Below are 26325 nucleotides of genomic sequence, written 5' to 3'. Positions count from 1 at the left end.
AGACCATCCATTGTGTGTGCAAGTTGATGAAGGCCCTTGCTATATATCTCTATGTTTTGCTGATAATGACACGTTGAAGGTACTTGAACTAGGTCGATTGGTGAATGTTTTGAAGGTCAAGAATATTGCTTATATTTGATTTTGTATTATGTACAATTTATAGTAGTATATTGTTAAGAAATTCATCTGTAATCAAATAGTATGGTTTTGATTTGTGTATAATTCTATTTCATAGTTGAATGATCATTGAAGAATGATTTTTTTCCTTTGAATCCTAAGTTTGTAAAAGAACTAAATTAAACTATATAAACACATCATAATTTAGTCAACAAAAACACTTTAGAACAAATTTGTAATCATTGGGCAAAACGTTCATGGGATAAATTTGTATTTTTGGGTGAAAATATTTGAGGGATCTTACAACATTCACCAAGGCACCTAGAGGCCAACTACAAGGTCTACCTCGAGGCCTTTCCAACCTAATTTTATTCACAGGAAGGTGATATTTGTTGAGCTAGAAATTGGAACTTCCATTATTGACGACATAGTGGCCAGTTACGAGGAGTATGTACTCCTACCACTTGAATTCAAGAGGCAACGTCACTCACTAATTTTATGAATTTGAAGAAGAACAAGGGTGGTTAGAGAGCCCGACAAGTCCACACCATGTCAAACATGCATTGGGAAAGTTAACCCTTCCCACATTTGATGGACCAAACGAGTGTATTGCATGCTCTTGGTTTCAAAGCTGGACGCATTTTTATCTTTGCAACCCATGATGTTGGACAAGGCCATCAAATTCACCACTCTTCATCTTGAGGGTGTAACACAAAAGTGGTTTTACCACGAGCTAATCACTTTGGTGCACCGTCACATTCATTCGTATGCAGAATTCAGTGACAAGTACAAATTTGCCACTCTTCATATTGAGTGTGTAACACAAGAGTGGTTGTACCATGAGCTAATCACTTTGGTGCACCGTCACATTCATTTGTATGCAGAGTTCAGTGACAAGTTAATTGAGAGATTTGATAGAATTGATCCAAAGATCCACTTCTGAGAACTAGCTCATCTTAGACAATCACATATAGTTGTTTCCTATGTGGTTGATTTTTAGAGGCTGTTACTTATGGTACCTGATGTTTTATAGAGGAGGCTTGTGATATTATTTATTGAGGGCTTAATTGAACATCTTAGAGGGTTGGTTAGAGCTTTCAATCCTACATCTCCTCTATAAGAGGCCATCAAGAAGGCTTTGGATCTTGAAACTTCAGCTAACAGAGGTAGATTTTAGCCTACAAGACAATAGAGATCAATACCTACTGGGCAATAAAAATCAGCACGTTACAAACAACCTTTGACAAAGAATTATGGACAGCAAAAAATCACTAATGTTGGGAAACAAAATAAGCCATTGCAACAAAGTTATCAAAACAAAGAATCTCCTAAACTCACCAAGTAAATTGAAACAAGGAATGAACTCTATAGAAAGAAACTTTTCTTTACATGTAGAGAGAATTGGGAATCGAACCATAGTTGTCTTCTGAGGGGACAGGTGCATTATTTTGAAGTATTATCCAATGTGTCTCTGAGGGGATAGTTGCATTATTTTGAAGTATTATCCAATGAGGAGGAAGAAGTGGAAGAACACGAATCTTGAAAATTAGAAGTTATTGAATAGGAAAAGATTTTAGTAGTACCTTGGTATCATTAGTTTAGAGTCTAGGGAATGGTGAAAGGATGTAATGTGATATTATTGTTGGATAGTGGGGCAACCCACAACTTCATTCATGAGAGCTTCATAACATAGGAAGGGCTACCAACTTGAGGGCTTTTAGAGATTCAATATTACTAGGGCAAATGGATTTACAGTACCATGCAATAGGTAGATCAAGGGATTAGATATTTCATTGAGTACACTCCAAATCCTTGATGAATTCTATGTAGTAGGCATGGGTGAAATAAATATGGTTTTAGGGGTACAATGGTTCCATTCCCTTGGAGATTTCTCACATAATTTCATAACTATGGAGCTGAAACTATATCATGACGACAAGGAGGTTGTACTTCATGGCATGACCAATGATGTACCTACTTAAATGAAAGCTAAGGGCATGTAGAGAGTTTTCTATAAAGGAAAAGTAGAGTGGGAAGCTCATGGGTATATGAGGGATTTATCTCCATCCAATGATAAGAGATCTTATCATGTGGATTGTCAGTTCTTGTTGGGCAAGTAGGTAATGGATGATTTTGATTTGCCTCAAGCAGATAATGTATTTGGGCATCTTCCAGAGAAATTAGAGATTACTTGTACTTATTGGACCAACAAGAAGATTGGGTGGAAGAAGAGTATAAACTTAATTTGTAATCCTTTTAGTTAATCCACTTTTTGAGCTAGATACAAAGATATCTTATGTTAATCCACTTCAAAAAGTGGAGCTCCAGGACAATCATGTTGAGAGGCTTGTACATGAGGAAGATACTACACTAGGTAGTGATGATGGTTTTGAGTTCACTAAGATTTTTAGACCATTTGATTACCCTTTGATTATAGCACAAGGAAAAAGAGTTGTCCTCCATTCAGGGATTGCAGTTTTCCTAATTAGATAGCAGCATTTCTCTCCTTTTATGTTGATTCTGTGATGTCCCCAAACTGGACCTCATAAAATATTGTTGATATTGAGAAATCTCCTTGTATTATCTTTATGAATGTTTGGAATTTTTTGTTATTAATATCAAGGATAAACAATTACTTGAATTAATAAAGCATTAAGTGACAGAAAGAAAGGAATGTCAATTACATATCTAGCTTTCCATACTTAAGATATATAAACATGATAATGTTAAGGGGTCTATGTTATTAAGTCAGAGACTTATAATCGATAATATCTAGCCGACAGTGGACATCATCAGACAGGCTAGATAGAATAAGCCTAAACGAAGATAAGAATAAACACTGAAAATATCATAGCTCCATGGCAAAGTCAATAGATGTACCATGACCAACTATGGATACCGCAGCAATCAAAATATAAACTCACGATATTATGATTATGAAACATATGCCTCCGACTTCAAGGCTGTGCAGCAAGTAAAGGGTGGATATAAAAGGAATATCAGACATGGTTAATAGGAGATATTGAATTTGACAGGTCATAAAAATATCAGGAGCGAACTAGAAGCAACCGTTCAATACTAAAATGCATTACCCAGCCATAATAGAAATCGCTTGATATTCAATGATAAATGAGACTTGATGAGAAACAATGAAATACAGTTAATTGATGAATATGCTAAAGTAGTCATTAACATTTACAAAGAATTAATTATTAAATTAAATTCACTTGGTTGGTTTTCTATGTGATTAAAGGCGGTATTTTAATTAAGAAAATTATCCAAGAGATAAAACAAGATTATATCAACAGGCGTGTCTTTTGAAGAGATATACCCTTTCAAGCCAAAGAAATAGATATAAAGGGGTCTTCGTTTTTATCGATGGGAAGGAAGGTCAGAAGGATATCGCGTAAGCAACAAATGAGAGTCAACAATAGTATATTCAGATTGACCATCATTTACCATCGTAGCTTAAAGATATTGGATCCATCAAGTGATCAAATAATTCATACAAGGACCTTGGAGCATCGTAAGAAGGGGGAATGATACGGCTTGCAGATTGAAGACAATAATCCTAGGATGGAAACAGAATTAGTAATGAATATTCTTTAGTGTCAACAGGAACAATAGTTCTTATGAAGAACGAAAGCCCAGCTATAGGGAATCGATGGTCATGAATATCAATCAAACATATGATAGTCAACGATTAATAGGTAACCACATGATATGCAGACTAGTAAAGCGATGAATATATGGACAAGCATCGATAAATATAAGCGGGAGACAATGATTAAAATGACGGCAATCAACATATGACTGAGCGGTAATTACATTAATAATGATGTTAGATCATATAGCGATCATAACCGATATGTATATGAAGGAACAACAATCCTGATATGATAATTAAGTCGATACTTGAATTATTGATGAAGATGGGGGAATTGTGTAATGTCCCCTTCTCACTGAAGACCTTCCAGTGGTCCATTAGCCTATTCTTGAGACCCGTAGGCTAGGTGGAATGAAGAATGAGGGTCCAGCATTGATGAAACGAGGACTTACTATTTTTAGTAAGTCAGGGAATGACCATTCTGGAGTTACTGTCCTACTGAGCTCTCCATGTTTTGCTTCTGGATGCGATGATCATGCTTTTCTGAGTATTAGTTCTTGACTTACTATTTTTAGTAAGTGGCTGTGTGGCACAATTCTATTTTTGGCAGTAGACAGGGGTTCTGATTCTGCAGCAGTTCTGTGGTCGTCCGGGCTCAGTTTCATCCTGATTGTGATAATAATCAATACGGGAGTCATTTGCGACATAATTAAATATTATTTCCTTATCCTAAGGTTAATATTTAATTAATCTGATTATTGGCTACTGGTTTATTAAATTTGGGATTAAGGCCTGTTTTATCCTAAGTTTTGGCGAAATTCATGTGAACTATGGCATGTCGAAATATTTTAGAAGGATATTATTTCACATTGCATCACCATTATTTGCCAAGTGATTAACGTGGGTCTTCCCCCTTTTTTGGCGTGAGTTTTTGACTTAGGAAAAAGTGGCGCTACACTTGGGTCCACATGTAGTGGAATGAAATGCAAATGCAAGGCGTTGAATTTGGAGGAATTGCATTTGGATTTGAGGAGTGAAGTTATAAATATGAGGCTTGGGCTCCCATTTGGACCATCTTTGAAAATTGCATCGTTATGTTGCCGGTTTGGCTACTGAAAATCTAAGCTTCGAAGTTGGCTTTCTAGCTGAGTCTCAGTTTCGTACTTGCAAGATAGTACCTAGCTGTGTCCTTGTGTTCCCATTGCTGATTGGTGAATGAGTTGCAGATTATGGAGTGTTCTATGTTGGATTTGAGTGTTTCTGGTTGCTGGTCGTGGAACTGCTGAAAGTATATTTTGCTCACACCTCTTAACTAGGCGACTCCATCATTCTGGGTACCGGCTCGTCCTTCCTTCCTAGCCATGACGATACGATGTGTGAGTTTTTAGCAGTTTTAAATGAGCAATGAATTTACTAGATAAAATCGAACTTCCTAGGTATAGCGTGGGTTTTTGCACTTGCATTGGGATGCATGCCAAATGAATCGTGGGTTGTTTGGGTTGTAGTTTGGATGGGATGTTGTTGTTAGTGTTATATTGTGGGATTGGGATTGATTTGAATTGATTCGGGTGAAAAATGAGGGAGTTATGAGTATTTTGATGTTTCCATAGGCTGCTGAATTGTACTTTCAGCCTGCAGATTAGTTGTAACAAAAAATTACAGTCTTGTTGTAGAAATCTGCAATTACTCATCTTAGCTCATCTCTATTTTGTAAGGTTTTCAGTAGTACTGATCATCCCTTCTTTCTGCTTCTATTTGTAATTCCCACTGCATAAGTGGAAGAGGCTGGCTTGCTGCCTTCTAAGTTTTGTAATTCAGTTTTTGCACTCAGTCCTCCCACTGAATAAGTGGTCGAGTGGTAAGTTCAATACAATGGTCCTCCCGCTGAAATATGTGGTAGAGTGATAGCTTAATGTAATGTCCTCCCGCTGAAACACGCGGTAGAGTGATTGAATTTTAGTTTCTTGTCATTTTTCCCTTGGTCGGTTTACCGCCAAGAGTTTGGTTTCTATCCTGCTGGATAAGCAGAAGGGGCTAGCTTGCCGCCCAGGCATTGTAATTTTAGTTTGATTATTGTTGCTAACGATCCCCGGAACACCATATGCTCTCACCCTCCCAAACTGGGCTCTCAGTGAACAAAAGGTGGAAGGGTTCCCTTTCAGCAGTTCGGTTTATTTCTCTAACCTTAACGGGTTGTGGTGATTGCTTGTGTTGCTTATTGTTAAAAAAATCAAAAAAAATTTACTGGGATATTACAAATTGGTATCTCTTTCATATATATATATATATATATAATATTGGATGGTTTTATATACTGTTTCCTATCACAGTTGAAAGAACCAAAGGGAGGATAATATTCCAAGAATTACCAATACCATTTGATCTGACATAAATATCAGAAGTGAAGTAAGAGGACTTCAATAAGAATTCAGATTTAATAGTATTAAAATAAGCTTGCCACAAGTGCTTGGTGGGCCCCAAACAATCAGCAGCTGAATACTTGTTAAAAGAAGCCTCAAATGGTGACTGCAACATTTAAAAAGAGTTTTTGGAGATTCCACAATTTTTATTTTTTATTTTTGTAGCAGCTCCACTTAATGGAATGGGACCCATTTGGAAAACTTTATTAGTTGTGTTTTTACTTCAGCCCCACTTAAGTTTTCACCAGAAATTTGGATATATTGTTTGTAATTTGGACAATCAGCATTACCAAAAGGTCAACAACATGTTGAAGATTGAAGATTTTGTCTGGGAAAATTATTGGTGTTTTTAACCCATTCTCCACTAATTGTGAGATATCAATAAGATGGTTTAAGAGGATGTCTACAATATAGAAACATATATCCCAAATCAGATAATCTATCAAGATAAGTATTACTTTTCCAAACTAACCTTAAATCTTTAAGTTGAATATTAGAATGAAATATATTCAATTTTGATAAGACTATATTTATAATGTATTACAATTCTCATGTTAAGTTGGAATTGTTGTCTCAGGACTAAATTACAGAAAATCCCAAAAGGGGACATTACAGATTCTAATTCAGTCTCATCTATTGACATTGGTAGTTGTTAGGAGATGGATCTATATGGGCTTGGTAGTATATTTTGGAGTAGATTCCTTCACAAGTTTACAACTTCTTGTTGTGTGAGACTAATGTAGTAGAAGTATGGTAAGGTGTTCTTGACACTAATTTGGAATCTTGATATTTGTATATGTGTTTAGTGGGGAAGAGTTGATAGATTGAGCTTGCAATTGCTTGAGGGAAAGGTATTTTGAAAAGAGAAGACTATAATGTTCCCATTTTTTGAACAAAGTTGAAGTGGAGAATCCAAAGTTTATATCTATGTTTGGAAGATTGAAGGGAGATTTAAAGGGGAATAAGCAGTGTTTTATAGAAACACGTCTTTCCCCCCTCAAGCCCATGTCTCCGAGACGAGGAGACAGGGACGTGGCGTCTCCCACCGCCTGCCACCACTATCGGTGCTTTGCCAGAGATGTCTTGATGTTTCCAAGGAGTCTTGGAGACGTCTCGGCGTCTCCAAGACTCGTTGGGAGACGTAGGCATCTCTCGAGGGGCAGTCTCCCGTCTGAACACGTCAAAAAGTGTTTGAAATTTGTTTTTTATTTTTTATTTTGAGCGATATTTGGGGTTTTGGGGGTAACCCTAATTTGACGTGGGCCCCACCCCTTCCCCAATGCAATACAAAACTCCTAAAACTATTGATTTCATTCACATTTCTAATTCTATTTTTTTTACTAGCTAACCGAAGAGGAGAAAAAACTTAGAAAAGAGTGATTGAAGGAGTGAAAAGAGTGAGTGCAAGGTAGGAGGAGTGAGGAGGAGCAAGAAGTAGAGGAGGAAGAGGATTATACAACATTTTGGAGAGATTTTTCAAGCACAAGGTGGTTATTTCTTGTTTTTTTATTTTTTATTTATTTTCTGATTATCAATTTTTTTGTTGTTTAAACTTGTTTTTTATAATTCATTTTAAAATCAGATTTGATGTTGAATCTTGAGGGAAAAATTTTGAATGAATCATTCATCATTTTGAATCTTGAGGGCAAAATGATGAATGAATCATTCATCATTTTGCCCTCAAGATTCAACTTCAAATTTTAAATTTTAAATTTTGTTGTCAAAATTGAAATTTCAAATTTATTATTTGTTAAACTAGGATGAAGTTACATGCTTATTGAATTTTATTTTTATTTTTATTTTGTGAAATGTAGTGTCACTATCACAATGAACTCCCATGACATGAGTGAGGATGAGATGGAAATCCATTCTCATAGTGGAAATGATTCAATTTCAGATTATGAACCTGAGGCTAAGGGGGGTGACCATGGGGTTGATCCTGGAGCCTAATCTAGTTCCATGGCATGTGCACCAGTTAGTACAGGTTGCCCTTCAGATTTATTGGCACAGTATGCTAGGGGTCCTTATGATCCCAAATCTCCTCTAAAACAGTTTGCTTCAAAAATACAAGGCACATCAAGTACAGGTGGGGGAACAAGGAAGTGGCAATGCAACATTTGTGGTCTTACATGGTTTGGTAGCATCACTAGAGTGAATGCACACTTCCTTTTTTGGAGAAGAAAAGGTGTGGATCCATGTCGCTTTTTGGAAGAAGCTAAAAACATAGAATATAGAATTGAGATCAACAAGCTTTGGGGCATTCCAAATGACAGTGCAGTTGCAGTCCCTACTACTTTGTCTACTAGGGCAGCCCTTTAGCAGAGCCAGCAAGTGCGACATACTTCTTCTCATACATTGCAGACGAGAGGAGCGGTCTCTAGACCTTCATCCACTTCCACTTCTAGTGCTAAGGGGACAGGGAAATGCAAGAAGCAAAGTAACCCCATAGCTGATTTGTTTAATGTACAGCTGAAGGATGGTATACATGATTCCATTGGTAGGTTCTTCGTTGCTAATGGCATCCCATTTCATGTAGCTCGGTCTCCTTATTATAAGGAGATGATGTCGATGGTGGCGAAGGGAGGACCGTCATATGTGCCACCAGGTGAGACCAAATTGAGGACCATGATCTTTGATAAGAGCTATTCCAAGATCAATGTTTTGATGGAGAAGATGAAGGCATGTTGGGTGGCCTCTGGGTGCAGCATAGTTATGGATGGGTGGACGGACATTAGACATTGTCCACTCATCAACATCATGGTCACATTTGCAGAGGGTCCATACTTTCTCAAAGCAGGTGATTGTACAGGGCATTGCAAAGATGCTGATTTTTCAGTTTGAGGTCCTCAGGGAGGCTATTTAGGAGGTTGGGCCACAAAATGCGGTCCAAGTAGTAACAGATGCAACCCATGTGTGTAGAGCAACATGGAAACTTATTGAGGCAGCCTATAGACTTAGGAAAGTTAGGAAAGTTTCTCAAGCTTTGTCCATTTTCAAACTTAGGAAAGTTTCTCAAGCTTTGTCCATTTTGAAAATTAATCCCGAAAATGCATTTTCAAACTTAGGAAAGTTTCTCAAGCTTTGTCCATTTTGAAAATTAATCCCGAAAATGCTTAAGTATAAATTCACGATCAACAACTATTAACCGCTTAACAAATATTAGTGGAAGTATCAATTTCTGATAACTGGATACAAGTAGGAATATCCTCAAGAACTTCCAACACACTCTCTTGTTGAGGATCAGGAGATGGCTCGTATGCTGAAATGGGAATAGCATTCTGAGGAGACTCATCCACAAGCAAATCAGGAGGAGAAATAGGCGTCTCAATGGAAACTGGAGGAATGATCTCATGAGGTGAGTCTGAAACTGGAGACTTAGGAGCGTCATCAGATTGCTGCCCCTCTTCTGGATTATCTAGATCGATCACCTGAACATGGAATCGTGATTTTTCCTTCCCACGAACCGTCGTCTCCTCAGGAGGAAGCACTACTGCACGACTGACTCGCAACTTGATCCTTGTGCCCGAAGATGATGCACCCTCCTTGTTGTCAACCTGAATCTCAGACTTACGTCCAAGAGGCCCCTTAGAATCATCTTCTTTACCAACCTTGATTTTTATAAGTCTAATAGCATTACTTTTCAGCCATGCATTGGTGTTGGCCAAGATAGGCTGAAATCTGTCAAGGATGGATATGCACTCTTTGTGCGACCATTGGATCAAAGGAAGTGGAGCTTCCTCAACCCTCCGTGAAATGTATTCAGGATCAAGTATGTGCCCATCATCAATCATCCCTTGTGGGATATCCACCAAGTTCAAATCAACAATTTGCTCAATAGTGAGCCTGCAGTAATCCATCTTCAGAACTTCAGCTTCTGTGCAGAGATCTACCCAGATGTCCTCAATGCGATGCACATGCACAAAGGATTTCTTGATCTTCTCCTTCATACCCCTATAATCAAAATCAGCTCTAGGTTTAAACCTTTTGAGCTTGATTTCCTGCAGTTCAGTCTCCATGGCCTTAGCTTTCACAGATGTGACAAGGGAATACCGGCCAATTTTCAATGGATTTGTGGTAGAGATCCCCATTCCAACCTTGTGTCTAGCATACTGAAAAGTGTGAACAGCCATGATCTGTCTTCCCAACTCCATAAGAATGATCTTATCAGTTGGGTATCTGGGAAGCATATATGGCTGACCACCATAGCATCCGATCCTCATATAGGTGAAGGTGGGAAACTGCAGAAACAAACATCCATACTCGCACACCCTTCCCCATGCCTCATCTGATACTCTCTTGTTCCTGAGAGTTCTGTCAAACTGACACATGAAATAACCGAAGAATGCATCTTGGACCCTTCTGAAATGTAGTCGCTGGGTCTCAACGGCAACTGGTCATAATACTCCCAAACAGATGTGACAAGGGAATACCGGCCAATTTTCAATGGATTTGTGGTAGAGATCCCCATTCCAACCTTGTGTCTAGCATACTGAAAAGTGTGAACAGCCATGATCTGTCTTCCCAACTCCATAAGAATGATCTTATCAGTTGGGTATCTGGGAAGCATATATGGCTGACCACCATAGCATCCGATCCTCATATAGGTGAAGGTGGGAAACTGCAGAAACAAACATCCATACTCGCACACCCTTGCCCATGCCTCATCTGATACTCTCTTGTTCCTGAGAGTTCTGTCAAACTGACACATGAAATAACTGAAGAATGCATCTTGGACCCTTCTGAAATGTAGTCGCTGGGTCTCAACGGCAACTGGTCATAATACTCCCAAACTGATATAAGTGAGCGATCACCCTTGGTAGAAAGACCTGGAAAGTGTCTAAGTGATGCTGCCAAGTATACCAAATATGAATTCATAAAGAAGGTCATGGTGGTAGGAACTGCTGCAAGTTGTTCGCACAAGGCATCGCTGATGACTTCTCCCCATGAAATGTGATGAGACTGCCTTATGAACATGATGAACTGGTACATCCATGGTTCAAAGACATTGGAATGCTCAAGGCCCATCATCCTGCTAAGAAGAGTGATGGTGTCTCCTATCTCCCATTTGAAATCTATTGACGTGTATTTTGTACACTGCCTAACACAGAATAAAATACCCAAGGGTACCTTATCCTCTCTTGAATAAAGCCTCTGATTGCTGAAGATGTCGCGAAAAAGGATCAATCAGGATGACTCCAAGGTTCTTGTATGTAGGATCTCTACGTGTGGATAAGCTCTCTGTGGTATGATGTGATTTGCTGGAATCACAAGGGGACTTACACTTGATGCCTGAACTTCTGATTTGCTTTGAATATTGCTGGAACACAGGATCTTACTAGCTTTGGACTTGAAAAAAGGAAAAAAAAGACGAGGGCGAGGAGAAGATCAAGCAAGGACAAGGGCGACCTCCTCCAGCCTAGCATCGACAAGGACGACCTTCTTTCGACTAACGTCATCAAGGGCGACTTCTCCAATCTAGTATTCTAAGGCGAGGTACATTAATCATCCTGCACATCAAGGACACAAGAAGTTAGAACAAGGGTTCGTTGAAGAAGCAGATAGTTCCAGATGAATTAATTAAAGCTAGCTTCTCAACAACATCAAGTTGAATATTTACCAAGTTACAAGTGCCAGACGAGGTGGCATCCTAGTCATCACTTCTCCAGTCAGTGTGGTCCACCTCAACATTTCCAGATTCAATGTACCTAACTCATGGAAGGTGGCACAAACTCCGATGTACCTACCCCAGCTATCCATTGGTGGAATTTTCTAGAAAGGACATGTGTCCAAGCAATACAATTTTATCATTGGTCAAGCATTAAATGTTATGTAATGGTTGTAACAAACCCTAATTAGGGTTTTCATTGTTGAATCTTGGCCATTGATCTCGAATTGATCTAAGCCATCGAATTGTATTGAGGGCACTATATAAGCCCTGGCATTTCATTTGTAAAGGCATTAGATAGATAGTAAGAGATATAGTTGGAAGCAATTAGAAATAGATAAGTAATAAGATAGAATAGCAATTAGAGTAGAGTAGAGAGAGAAGGCAAAGATTGTTGCCAAGATGTTGTTGTAAGAGACTTGTAACTTCATTGAAGAAATGGTGAAATTTATGGGTCGATTCGGCAATTTGCATGGTCTTTATACTTCTCATATTTGATTTCATGTTATTAGATGAGTGGAAGAAATGTGCTTGATTGATGGTGAAATTCGTATATCCATACTACTAGCAGTTTGTTGATTGCAGACTTGCCTTGCGTAGTCAACTGGAATCATTCAGCTTAAGCTTAACTTCAATTGTCACTTCTTCATCGATATGCATCAACCTGATGGTGTCTATGCCTGCAGTGATGATTTGAACATCATAAAGCTTTCCTTCGAAGATCGCACTAACCTTGTGGAGATGGTCCTGGGATGTCAAAACAAGACTTAGTTAGAATTTCATCAAAGATCATTCATTGCTCTTACATTCTTAGTGTTAGGATTAGATCTTCTCCTCGCCCTCGTCTTTTTTTTCCTTTTTCAAGTCCAAAGCTAGTAAGATCCTGTGTTCCAGCAATATTCAAAGCAAATCAGAAGTTCAGGCATCAAGTGTAAGTCCCCTTGTGATTCCAGCAAATCACATCATACCACAGAGAGCTTATCCACACGTAGAGATCCTACATACAAGAACCTTGGAGTCATCCTGATTGATCCTTTTTCGCGACATCTTCAGCAATCAGAGGCTTTATTCAAGAGAGGATAAGGTACCCTTGGGTATTTTATTCTGTGTTAGGCAGTGTACAAAATACACGTCAACAAAATTGCAGCGGTACAACTTCGCCCACCTTGAGAAGGAGGCTCGTGGCTCTTGGTTCCACCTATTGATGTGTCGCTTGCAATCTTTTTCCCTCTTCACATAATACTCTGCTGCACTTTCTTTGGAGATTTCCATATAAATAGGTGCAGGAGGTATTCTGAAGACCTTCTTGATCATATCTGCATCAAGATGGATTATAGCTTCGCCATCATCATTTTTGATGACTCTTGACTCTTTGTCAAAATGATGGGCGCAGGCAAGAACGAACTCAGATTCTAGGGCAGCCACCGGGAAAGAAGATGCATGATGGATATGGCTGTCCAACAGCCGCTGCAAGTTATTATCCTGTGGATCTTCTACCCTCTTGACGAATATTGACATATCAAGGTGCCCTATCTCCATGTCTCTGATGCGATCCAAAGGAGCAGAAACCTAGGAAGGTGCTATCTCATTCTGATATTTGTCATATTTATATTTCATCTTCTTTGGAGTTGGAGATGTCGACAAATCTGACATTGATTGTGAACCTGGAATGTTGTGATGAAGACTTAAAATAGTTAAGGCAACATCATAGTCAGCTGCAAATATCATTCTTCCTTATCCAAATGGGTAAAACTTCGATTCTAGAACTTCACGATTTTGTGAGAAGAAGAGGGGAAATATATGGAAATGGGAAATCTTGACTTTGACCATTTTCGGATCTTGGGGAAATTTTGGCAAGTATACAAGTTGGAAAGAACATACATGCAATCGGGGTTTTAAAACCCGAATGCAAGTACACTTGTAAATTTGCAAATGGAGAAATGGATGGAAAATGAGAATTTGACTTGCAGAAAATGATGGAGATGGTAAGTACGGATATGGGAAACGTGAATGGATAGAAATGGGAAAATTCAGGAATGTCATTTTCATGAAAATGGGAAGAACTCTTCAACATGTAATCCGGTTTTTAAAACCCGAATTTGAAATGGAGGGGTATTTCACACTTTTCAACTTGGAATTTTAACCAAAAATGGTTAAAATCCTTAACCGTAAGGGAAGAATAAGAATTTCCAGCGAACTTGTAATCGAGATTTTAAAATCCGAATACAAGTAAAGAGGGAAATATGGGAAGAACAATGCAATTCAAAAATTGCATACCAAAGGGAAGATTTCTCTCACAAAAACTGATATTTGGGGGAAGAACAACACATTCCAAAAATGCAACTAAGAAGGAAAACTAAGAAAACAAGAAAATAACAAAATGAAGGAAAGAAAGGAAAGAGAACATACCTTTCTTGAAACTGAAAATGCTTCTCCAAAAATGCAACAAACTTGGAATGGAGAAGAATATCCAATAAATAGAGAACAAACCACAACACTAAACCTTTGCCACGTTTTGGAAAAAACGTTTTATGTGGAAAAATGTGGCAAAAAACAAGTGTAAAATGGCATAGAAAATGCTTGAATATTTCTTAACCCTCAACGCTTTGGTACTCCTAGCCAAAACGATTCATCTCCTTGAAGATTCGTGGCATCCCAAAGGGTTAAAAACTTGGTTTTTTGGAAAAACATGTTGCTGTTATGAAGCTAAAAACCAGCAAAAACAACCTCCATGTGGCGTGAAAAGTGTCCAAGAATGCATGAAAATAGGATAGAAACCAAAACGCCTTCCTCCTCCAACAAATCTTCCACAAAATTTGCCTTGAAAAGTTCAACAAAAACGATTTTCTTGCAAATTGGGTTTTTGGGAGAAAAAGACAAGTTCGAAATGCATAAGTATGTGAAAATCGGGTTTTTTAGAACATATGACAAGTTCTAATTTTCACTTTTTCACTTACAAGGCCAAATTCGGTTTTTTTGGGACCTATGACAAGTTTAAAATTGCACTTTTTCACTTACTAGGCAAAATCGGGTTTTTTAGACCAAACTGCAAGTTTAAAATTGTCAAAAATGCACTTGCAAGGCAAAATCGGGTTTTTTGGAGAGAAATGCAAGTTTAAAATACTTGTAAAAGGGAAATAAAATCCCTACAAGTTATACTTGCTTGCACATATGTAATGGAGATTTAAAATCCCTATTACATGTAAAAACCATTAAAGTAGGGGTTTTTAGACCAAACTGCAAGTTTACTTCTAATTTAGCCAAAAAATCCTTATTTTAACTAAACAAGACTAAAAACAATAAAAAAGGTAAAAACAATAAAAGAGAAATTTAAAACAAATTACAAGTATTCATCCTTGAATAAAAGTGCACATGTAATAAGCCAAAAATTCCCCTATAAAGACCAAAACAATGAATATCATTAAAACTTGCAGTTTGAAGAAAATTCTCCACCTGTAGTCAAGGTTTTAATACCCGAAATTGAAGGAAAGACATAGCAAACGAACCCAGAATTCGACGAAATTCGAAACGTAGTTCGAGGATGGACTAAGGATTAAGCCAGTCCAAGGATTAGTCGAAATTCTGCCTCGGGAAGCATGCCACAGAGTAATTTTTTTCATTTTTTCACAAAATTTTTATGTAGTGGTACAAACACATCTCCCAAGATTTGAAATTGTCTAAAATCCAAGTTTCAAGTGTTCCTATTTATTCATCATTTTCCTCTTAAGAGGGATGAAGTCTTTCCCCATTGAGAAGAAGAAATATGTTTCATTCGGCTGATCTTGATGTTACTTTGACACTTCTAGATCTTCGTCGCAGTGCACCAGGCTCTTGTTCGATGACTGATTTACCGTCATCTTCTTCTCAAAAGAAGATGAAATACACATATGATAAGTACCAAAACGAGATTTCTCCTTCCCAAGTTTCCACTCCAATGGAGCACATCAAAGACACAGAAATAGGGCATGTTGACATGTCAGAGTTCGTTAAACATGTGGAGGATCCCAAGGATACCAATATGCAGCGCTTGTTGGACAGCCACATTCACCATGCTTCTTCCTTTCCAGTGGCTGCCCTAGAACCTGTGTTCGTTCTTGCTTGTGCCAATCATTTTGACAAAGAGACAAGAACTATCTGAAATGATGATGGGGAAGTGATAATTCGTCTTGATGTGGACACTATTGAGAAGGTTTTCAGAATACCACCAGCACCTGTGTACATAGAAATCTCCAGAGATAGTGTAGCCGAGTACTATGTTTCAAGAGAGAAAGATTGTAAACGCCATATCAATAGATGGATCAGTGAGCCACGAGCTGCTTTTACACGATGGGCTAAGTTGTACCGTTGTGATTTCAAGTGGGAGATCGGAGACCCAATCACTCTTCTCAACAAGATGATGGGTTTGGAACATTCTAATGTTTTTGAACCATGGATGTCTAAGTTCATCATGCTCATAAGGTAGTCTCAACACATCTCTTGGGGCGAAATCATCAGTGATACCCTTCATGAACAACTTGCAACAATTCCTTCCACTATGACGTTCTACGTGAAGTCATATTTAGTGTATATAGCAGCATCACTCAGACACTTCCCTGGTCTTTCTACCAAGGGTGATCGCTCACTTATACCCGTGTGGGACTACTATGACCAAATGCCTTTGAGACCCAACATATTGCACTACAGGAGGGTCCAGGACGCCTTCTTTGGTCATTATATATGCCTATTTGACAAGACATTGATAAACATAAGTGTTAGATGCCGCATGGGAGAAGGTGAATGAATATGGCTGCTTATTCCTTCAATTTCCAACTTTCACTTACATGAGAGTTGGATGTTATAGCGGCCAACCATATATGCTTCCTAGATATCCAACTGATAAGATCACTCTTATGGAGTTGGGAAGACAGATCATGGCTGTTCATGCGCATCAATCTGTTAAGCATAAGGTTGGAAGGGGAATTTCTACAAATAACCCATTGAAAATTGGCCATTATTCCCTCATTACATCCACCAAAGCCAAGGCCATGGAGATCGAAATGCAGGAAATAAAGCTCAAAAGGTTCAAGCCAAGAGTAGATTTTGATTACCGAGGCATGAAGAAAAAGATCAAAAAGTCCTTCACGCATGTGCATCGGATAGAAGACATCTGGGTTGATCTCCGTACAGAAAAGGAGGTTCGTAAGATGGATTATTGCATACTCACTCTTGAGCAGATTGTTGACTTGAACTTGGTGAACATTCTTGAAGGAATGATTGATGATGGAGAGATACTTGATCCTGAATATGTTGAAAAGAGAGTTGATGAAGCATGTAATGTCCCCTACTTGATCTATTTCAATATATTATAATTGATTGATATTGTTCAATTAGTTATTAGCAAGTTCTTATCCATTTTCCTCATTAAATGATTAATTTCATTATTCATGGTTCTTAATATAGATATTAGACCCTGCTACTACTTCGGTTTTAAGGGAGAAGGGTCTATGTATGTTACCAAAGCGCTTAGAGACCAAATACAATAGGTTCCCTCAAAGTTTACAGATCCAAGCCCTTACCTATCTTGGGTCTATACCCTCAAGGCTTATGGGTCGCTGATCCCCACCCTATCTTGGGACTTAACCTATTGCTTGGATTTAGACTGCCCCTCTTTGGAACATCTCATTTCCATTTTCTTAAATAGTGACAGTAATAACATGAATGAAACTAACTATAAGTATACTAACTTCTCATGTATAATAAATATATATGAAATTAAGTATGAATGTCGTACATATTGCAGTCTATATTAGTATTATTATTAAATTCTGCATAACAACATTATCAGGCTTCGTACATTAAGCATACATATTCAACACATCCCCATGTATACCACCAAGAACAAAGATTCTACTGCCTATAACTTAATCCTAGTTCTGATCTGATCCAATGTATGGTGATCTTGCTGGATGCTTTGATTCCTTTCCTTTATATCTCTCAATGTGAGGGAGAGGTCACACCTGTTCATCATGTATGCCCTTTGTAAAAAGACACACCCTTTCACCATTAGCACCTTTTGAAAGAGTGCAACTCTTCATTATTGTTTCCCTTTGAAAGGGACATAACCTTTCATAATCAGGTATGCATTTCTTATTTAAATCAGATGTGCACTTCTTATTTCCAAATTCTTCCCCCCTCAAATGGGTTTCTCTTCTCCCTTTTATATCTCACGTTTGAGGGTGTCACATCTTATCATTTCATGCCTTTTGACCTTTCATTAGCTTTAACCAAATTTTAATTACATTTAATTATATTCTTTTATATTTTAATTTTAACTTTCATATTTATTGTTTTGTATTTTAGTTTTTTTATTATTTATTATTAAATTATATTTCAAAGTAGGGACATTACAAAGCACCACTTCCATCAATTCAATGGTCACATAAGGAATGTACTTCCATTCTTGATAGATTTCAGCCTATCTTAGCTAACACTAATATCAAGAGCAACGGTGTTAGACTCATCAAGATCAAGATTGGAAAATCTGATGATTCTACAGGACCTGTCGAACTCAAGTCTAGCAGAGCAATGGTACTTCCTCTTGAAGAAGTGACAGTTCGAGGGAAAGAAAAGCCTCAGCTTCATATTCATGTAATTGATGTTGAAGATCCAGAGGAGGAACTACAATCAGATAATTCTCCCGAGTCACCCATTTCGGAGTCACCTCATGAAGTTCCCCCACAGATTCCTTTAGAATTACCTATGTCTTCTCTTGACGCGAATGTGGATGCTTTTTCCACTGTTCATATTGTTCCCGTTTCAGCGGGTGAATCTCCTCAGAGGGTCATTCTTTCAGTAGCAGATCTGTCTCTTGATCATCCTCAAGAGAATTTGATGAATATCTTTGAGGATTATCCCGCGTATGCCCCTTTGTCAGAGATTGATACTTCTACTTCTAGTTTTGATGAGTTCATGATGCAGTCATCAAGTCCTTTGGTTAATGAGCAGTCTATAGTTGTCGTTCAAACAATAACTTCTCCTAGGATGACGACTGTCGTTCAAACAAAAACTACTTCTCCCTCACTTTCAGCTGTTGCTCAAGGAGAATTGATGGCTTTACCTCCATGGCTTAGTTCTTTTACTCCTAAAAGAAAGAAGCAAGAAATCTCTCCTGACATCTTTGATTTCCAGCATCTCAAGCAATCAAAACCCAAGGTTGCCAAAAGAGCTAAGACGATTTCAAGGGTAATAGTGGATAGTAACAGAATGAAGGTGGCCGAAATTGTTGAACCAATTGTAGACAAGCCATAGGAAGAGATGCAAGCTGCTAATTACAGGATAACAAAGGTGGAGTTGGGTAAACAAACACATGAAGTAGTCAAGCATGATGCTCAACATTCGGTAGCCTCATTGGTGCAGCGGTATGATGAACTTCTAGCGAAGAAGGATAAGCTAGAAGAAGAAAATGTGCGACTTGTTGCAGCAATTCAAAAGATCACCAAGTTTTCTAATGAAAGGGACAATCTTGCAACTTCATCAAATGCAAAAGAATCAGTCCAAAGAGTTGAAAGAGCTGCTCAAAAGGTACAAGCGCTGGATTCTTGGGTAGATCGGCTTCATGAATTATATACCCTAGTGTTGAAAGATGTGTTCCAAATGATGGTCAAGTTGGAGGCCATTGAAGAAAAAATGAACCAAGCTTCTGAGGTTTTCAAACAAAACTTGGAAAGAGTTGAAGGCAATTTGATGCTTTGGCATAAGACGCCTCAAGAAAAGTTGAATGTTCTTCAAGAACATGACATTATTCCTTCCAGAGTCATGTATTTAGAATTTGAAGAACTCTTGGAGAACAAAGTCCTTGTTCTCAAGTCACTCATTGAGGATATTGATGATGCCATGAAATTACGCACTGAAGCGTTGCAAGATGTTGTTTCTCATTGTGAGAAAGCTTCTTGTAATATTATGGATCAGAATGAAGAATTGTTGCCAGAAGAAGAAGTTCTCTCAAATTTGGAGATGAAGATTCATCATGAATGGAGGAATGAACAATTTTCAGCTGTATCGATTCAAGCTTTGGTGAAATACCAAATCTTCTTGCAGGAAATCTAGTCTTCTCTTGAGAAGAACATCATTACAATCCTTCGTTGCAGTGATGTTATTGTAAAAACCATGATCGTTGCGAAGAATACTCACGAACCGAATCTTGATGAACTACAAATGATCATCCAGAAGTTCGAAGGGTTCATGGCCAATCATTCTGTAACATAAGTGTTTTTCAACACTTAGTTATAATTTCAAATTTGTAATTTCAGTATTGTAGTTTCCCTTTTGACAAGCTTACTTGTAAAATCAATTCTGTAAATTGCAAGTTAAGTCATTACTTGCATTTTTGTAATTACAAGTAGGCTGATTACAAGTCAATTTAGAATAGGACTTGTAATTTTGAATAAGTCTTAGTAGTTGAATAAGTCATGGTGGTTGAGAGAATTTCTCAAGTTAGTTGAGATCCTCCCACCTTTTTCTCAAGACTCATCTCCTATAAATACTTGAGAGGGTCTTTTGTAAAATCTATCTTTTGGAAAGCAAGCAAGTAAACTCTGCTAAATTTACAACAAGAAAGACTTTGTTCTTTTTATGTGTAAATTGAAGTTGAAAGAAATAGAAGAAGATTGCTCAAGGATTGAAACTTTGTGCTAAATATTTTGAGTTTGTGTTCAATATTATCTTTCTTGCTAGTGTTTCTATAAGAGCTTAATCAAATTTGATTTGCAGACTTTGTGTTGCAAGTATTGAAGATTAATATCCATTAGAGTAGATTTTCTGTTGAGAGAAGTTGTAGGACTTTGTGTCTACACTTGTTCTTGAAAGAAAGTAGAAGTAGATTTTGTGATAAGGAATAGGTGGGAGACTTTGAGCTCACACTAGTTCTTGCTGTTTTATATAAAGAAGAATAAGATATTTCAGACTTTGTGCTGCCATACTTTGTTCTTGTTATCATTAATATAGAAAAGGGTAGATAGGATTTCACATATTCAAGACTTTGAGCTTGATATTGCTGTCCCGTCCTGAAGGAAGTGATAGAAGTCTTTGTGCTTTCAGGAGACTTCATTTCCTTTCTCTCACTTTGTTTTATAAGTTGTTGCTGCTGTTATTTTCAATTGCTATCACTTTTCTGTGAAGAGAAAAGGATATAGTTTTTCTTGAAAGAAGAAGAAAGACTGTTGTCTTATCCATTTTTAGTTTAAGAATAGTTTATAGATAGGGGGAGGCTTCCCTTAATTAGGAGAGTATCATACTCACACGCTGTGGCTGAAACCACAAATTTTGCACATTCCTCAGGTGTACAAAATTTTCAACCAACAACACAATTAAGAGAGAATCTGAAAGATAAAAGTCTCAAATGGGTGCTATATGGCACTAAAAATCTAACAACATTCTTCTTCATCTTTTTTGATATTCGAAGTATACTACACAATGATAAGCATTTAATCTTGATAATGTTTTCTTAAAAACACATGGTGGTCTGAAACGTGCCTACACTATGATTCGATTGCTCTAGTTATTATATTCAGACAAGATTATTCAAGAGCAGCTATTTTGTAGCTGATTCATAACTAACAATGTGTACCCATTAACTAATAAAAATGTCACAAAATTAAAAGGTTATCATGAAAGAATAAAAGGGTAGATATTGCTACCTGCACCTTCAAACTGTTGGTTCCACTAGAACCTACCGTGCCATCTTGATTGGTCTCATCTGATTCTTCTTTTTTCTATCTCTGCCTTTTGAGCTGCAATTCCATAGCCAGCTACATTGCATCTGTATCATTTGATTTTACACAAGGTGCCCATGAATGATATTTTAAATTTTTATTGATAATTCAAGGATATTATAGTGTCATCTTGAAGGCTACTATAGTGTTCAATATGGTTGCAAAACTGTTTAATTGTTAAATTTTGTTGCACTACATGTTAATGGTCCAATATGTGTGGTTTATTTGATTATTCAGAAATTTGTTCTCTCATTTATACAGGAAAACCTTAATCCTATTCCTTCCTTTGTCAACTTGAAACTATACTCTTTCTGGAGGAGTTCATGTGCTTGGCGTGTCAGGATTGCACTTAATCTCAAAGGTCAGGTTTAAACTTTTTATTATGAAATTACAGGTGAGTACATTCAATCGCATGCAAGATTGAAAATTGAAAATTGAAAATTGTTACTAATTATCCTAATTTATAATATTTTTTAGTTGGTGAATTCCTCATGGGGTACACATGATCAAGGGTAATCTTTTCCTTTATATTCACTTGGATTTGTACTTGATCTCATTGTTCGGGGATACTGCACCCAAAAGTGGATATGCTAGTTTGCCTAATTAAACATTCAGCATCTACACATTTTAATTACTCAAACATTTAACATCTAAACATTATGATATGTAAACATGTTAAACAAGGTAACTTACCCAATTAAACATTCAACATCCACACATTTTAATATGTAGCATGTCTTGTGGATTTTTGAACGTGAATCCTCTATAATAAAAACCTTAATGATTTTAAAATTTGAACTCTTCCCATTTGACATCTTAATTTCCAGTACTCATGTGCTTTTTTCCTATTTATTTATCTATATATGTTTGATGTCATTTACTTTGGTAGGCATTAAAAACCTTGCTTGGGCCTGCAGAGTTGCCATATGAATATAAAGCAGTGAATCTATCAGAAGGCGAGCAATTTATTGAAGGTAGGATCACAATGTATCTGAGGATATTGCCTGGAAAGAAAATCCTTGAATGAGCATAGTGATTGTGCAGTTAAGAAATATTAGTCTTATTGGAAGCAAGGCAAAAGCACATAAATACTTAATGCTCTTTGGAAAAGTTTCAGTCTGCAACTGATACACTATTGCTATTTCTTGTGCAGATTATACAGAACTGAATCCTATTCAGTTTGTTCCAACTTTGGTGGATGGCAACACAACTGTTGCAGATTCACTTGCCATATTGCTGGTCTGTAACCAAATTAACCATTAGATCTTAGAAATTGGTGATATTATATGATTACTTACTCTTAGAATTACTTGAATTGTTCTTATTTTTACGTAAGGCATTCATATCTCATGTTCTCATGTACACATATTCAGAAATGCCTATTGACATAGTTTTTGTTTGAGCAGTACTTGGAGGACAAGTATCCTGCGCATCCACTTCTCCCAGATGATCTTCAATTAAAAGCAATCTGCATGCAGGCTAGTACTTTTAGTCTTTTTCATGTTGCATCAAATTGCTATTTGTCTGTGTTTTATTCTTATGAGTGGTTTTGCTAGTTGTGATCTCATATCACAAATGCCAGTCTTCCTCAACTTGTTTTCTCACCCATTTATGTTAGGAATCACTGATACTCTCAATGGAGGAGCAATGTAATATAGTCTCCAATCAGCAATAAAGCAGAAATAAATCAGCAATATGATAACATGTTATGGAGACTCCTTCAAAAACAACCCCAGCCAAAACACAACACCACTTACTATATTATCAACAGATATGTAATTACAATGGAATAAAAAATCCACTTGTGCTGGAAGGGATGTCTTCAATCATGTGTCTCAGTACATTGCAGGAGTCCGTCCGTCCTTGGTATGGCTGGGTATGTTTATGATGCCCCATTGACCATCCCAGGGATGGCTAAATTTCCCTGACGTATTTGCAAAAAAAATGCACCCAGATTAATAAAAATATATAAAAAGTATTTAGAAAAGGGTCAATGGTGCCCACAAGTCCTCCACACCCATCTTGAAACATTAAGAGCATAACCAAGTTAATTTTAAACCCTCTACTATCATTTTGACATTTTCTGATTTTAGCAGCTGAGAGGAAGAAGATAAAAACAGAAGGAAAGAAGAGGAAGGAAGGACAAAAGAAGCAGATTTTAGTCATTTTTAGCATCTATGAGGGAAGCCACACTCACCTTTATGATTTATTTGCTTTTTTTTTCAATTTTTTTTTTGTCACTTTTAAACATCTTAGGTTTTTAATTTTTTCAGTCCTGTTTTTTTTCTTTTTCAAGTTTTCTCTTTCCTGTCACAAATTTTTAATTTTAGTTTCTATTTTCTTGAAATTTAATCAATATGAGTGGCAACAATGATGATGAAATTGGGAGTCAGGAAATGAACGTGAATGAAGTTGTTCAGAAAATGCGAGCCCTACTGTAGGTGCACCAAATCCTTTTTCATGCCCTTCAACAATTGTCAACAAATATGCAAAAGGTTCTTTCAATCCCACAAAATCCTTGCTGCAATATGCCACTATTTTGGAAAAAAATCAATCCGAAAATTCGGGGGGAGTAAACATTGTGTATGCCGCATATGTAAAACTGATTTTCATGTGAGTTACATCAAGATTGGGCATCATTTACTAGTTGAAATTGGACATGGGGTAATGCTTTTTGGTGACATAACTTTGGAAGAGAGGGTCAAAATGACTAGATTGGTTGCAAGGAGTGATGCAAAAATGAAGGTTTCTTTCAATCTAGTAAAAAACTATTCCAATGTGTCATCCATTTCTATTAGGGATGTGAGAGGATATGCTTTTACTTTTGATCAAGGGAAGAGGAAGGCCACTAATACTGGGGGGTTAAATATAGTGGCGGGCTTGTTGAATATTTATGCATTAGAGGATGCTGATGATTCAATAGCCAAATTCTTTTATGCCCATGCGATCCGATTTGTAATGTCCTTGCTAGAATTTTTATAGAAACATCAATTTTCCATTTTCTGAATGCAATAATGAGACAAATATGGAATATAAGACAGCAAATGTCTAAGTCCAATAAATGCTAATCAGCAGTAATTAATAGCAGAAATAAATAAGGGAAACCCTCAACATCAAAATATCATAGACATTTTAGCAGATCTGACAATGAGTAATGTTATTATAAATATGGGAACCCTCATAAACCAAACATAACTAACTATGGCAGTAGGGGAAATTCGCTAGCTCAACAGGTTGGTAAGGTTGTGCTAAGGCTTTGGGCTTGCCCCATGTAGGTCCAAGGTTCAACTCTTTTTCGCTGGATTTACCTAGCAGCTGGATGGTTTGAGCCCGGTTAGTTGTCCATAGGGGACTAGTCTTGCCCCAACTCGCCCCTCTGTGACCCCAACTTGGAAACAAAAAGTAAGCCCAAGGCAAGGTCTAGTAGGAATCACTCGGTTGAGACGTGGGGATACCCCTGAGATAACAATTCTTTTTAACTATGGCTGTAAATTCGAAAAACAAATACTGATATAAATAGGAGTGCAGATGAAAACAATAACTATACTTGTATAACTACAACAATAAACCCTTACAAACTAAACTTAGAAAAATGGCAAAGGCAAATAATTCTTAGAGAAGGATTGATCGAAAAAGGTATGAATAACATAATGAGTGTGTGAACCTGGAGGATAGCAGGGACACCATCATTGGTGTATCCTCAATTGTATAAGATGATACAAAGGAACTTGAGAAGACTGCAATCATTGGCAAGTTCATCTAGGGGAAATTAACAAGGGTAGAGTTGCATGATTGAGTATATTCGCCCTGGAAGACCAAAATAGTGCTCAACTTTCTCCCAAAAGGTTTTTTTGTAGTGATAAACACAAGAGGATAGGGAGGACATCCTAAAGGTGGATCTATGGGTAAATGGAAAATCTTAGCTCTTTATATAGAGATGGAACTCGAATTTCAACCCACTAGACACATATCCAATAGACGGCTTGGTATGGATTCAACTTTACAATTTGCCATTCAAATATTAGTCGAGAGAATGCCCATAAAAAATTGGCAGCAATATTGAAAGGATGTTGGATGTGGATGTACAAAATGGAAAAACCCTAGCATATGCTCGAATTAAACTAATTTCTATCAAGGAAAACCCTAAGAGAGTCAATTTGGTATCATCATCTAGGTTTTGGATCCAAGAATTGGAAGTTGAAAACCGTAAATTTTTTTGTTTGAGGTGTAAAAGTCAAAACCACTATGATTCATCTTGTTGCCGTCCTCCCTTGCGACCACAAAAGAAATGGATGCTGAAAAGAATCATTAAGACTGAAGATGTTATGTAATATCCCTTGCTGATTATGGCCTTAAAATGCTGAAGATAGGCTCAAGGAATATTGTCAAACAGTTGTCCTACAACTCTTAAATCTGTTGTTACCAAAATCTGATTGCTTTCTTGATGTTTATGACCCAAGGTATAATATCAAACAGTTCACATACAAACATTTAGCTTGCTGATCTGAGTTTTAGACTGATAACCTTGCGTGTTATTGCCACAGAAAAGGCTTTGCATAACTTTGCGTGTTATTGACACCGATACACAAGAAATGCATTTTCAAAAGATTTCTATAATATCTAAACTATAGACTCAATGCATAAATGACTTCTTTTGATCTTTCCAAGGCATATATATGAATTTCAAAAGATAAATGTGTACCTACAGCCAAGAGACATTTTCACAAACACTTGACATGCAAACTTCAGAAATAATGAGTCTGAAGT

The 26325-nt window shown here is 37.2% G+C and overlaps 1 protein-coding gene across 4 annotated transcripts in view; it reads left to right on the top strand.

The window, feature by feature from the left end:
- The window catches only part of LOC131075092 (glutathione S-transferase zeta class), a 287162-nt gene that overhangs the window by 4900 nt on the left and 255937 nt on the right, over positions 1-26325 (top strand). For all 4 annotated transcript variants that reach the window (XM_059218439.1, XM_059218437.1, XM_059218436.1 and 1 more), the window contains exons 2-5: positions 21820-21919; positions 22476-22532; positions 22712-22797; positions 22965-23036. In XM_059218439.1, coding sequence (XP_059074422.1) covers positions 21820-21919; positions 22476-22532; positions 22712-22797; positions 22965-23036 — 315 coding nt within the window. The remainder of the gene's footprint in view (positions 1-21819; positions 21920-22475; positions 22533-22711; positions 22798-22964; positions 23037-26325) is intronic.

This window comes from Cryptomeria japonica, chromosome 3, assembly GCF_030272615.1.
Source record: "Cryptomeria japonica chromosome 3, Sugi_1.0, whole genome shotgun sequence".
Taxonomy (NCBI): domain Eukaryota; kingdom Viridiplantae; phylum Streptophyta; class Pinopsida; order Cupressales; family Cupressaceae; genus Cryptomeria; species Cryptomeria japonica.
This window is presented reverse-complemented; position numbering and strand designations above follow the sequence as displayed.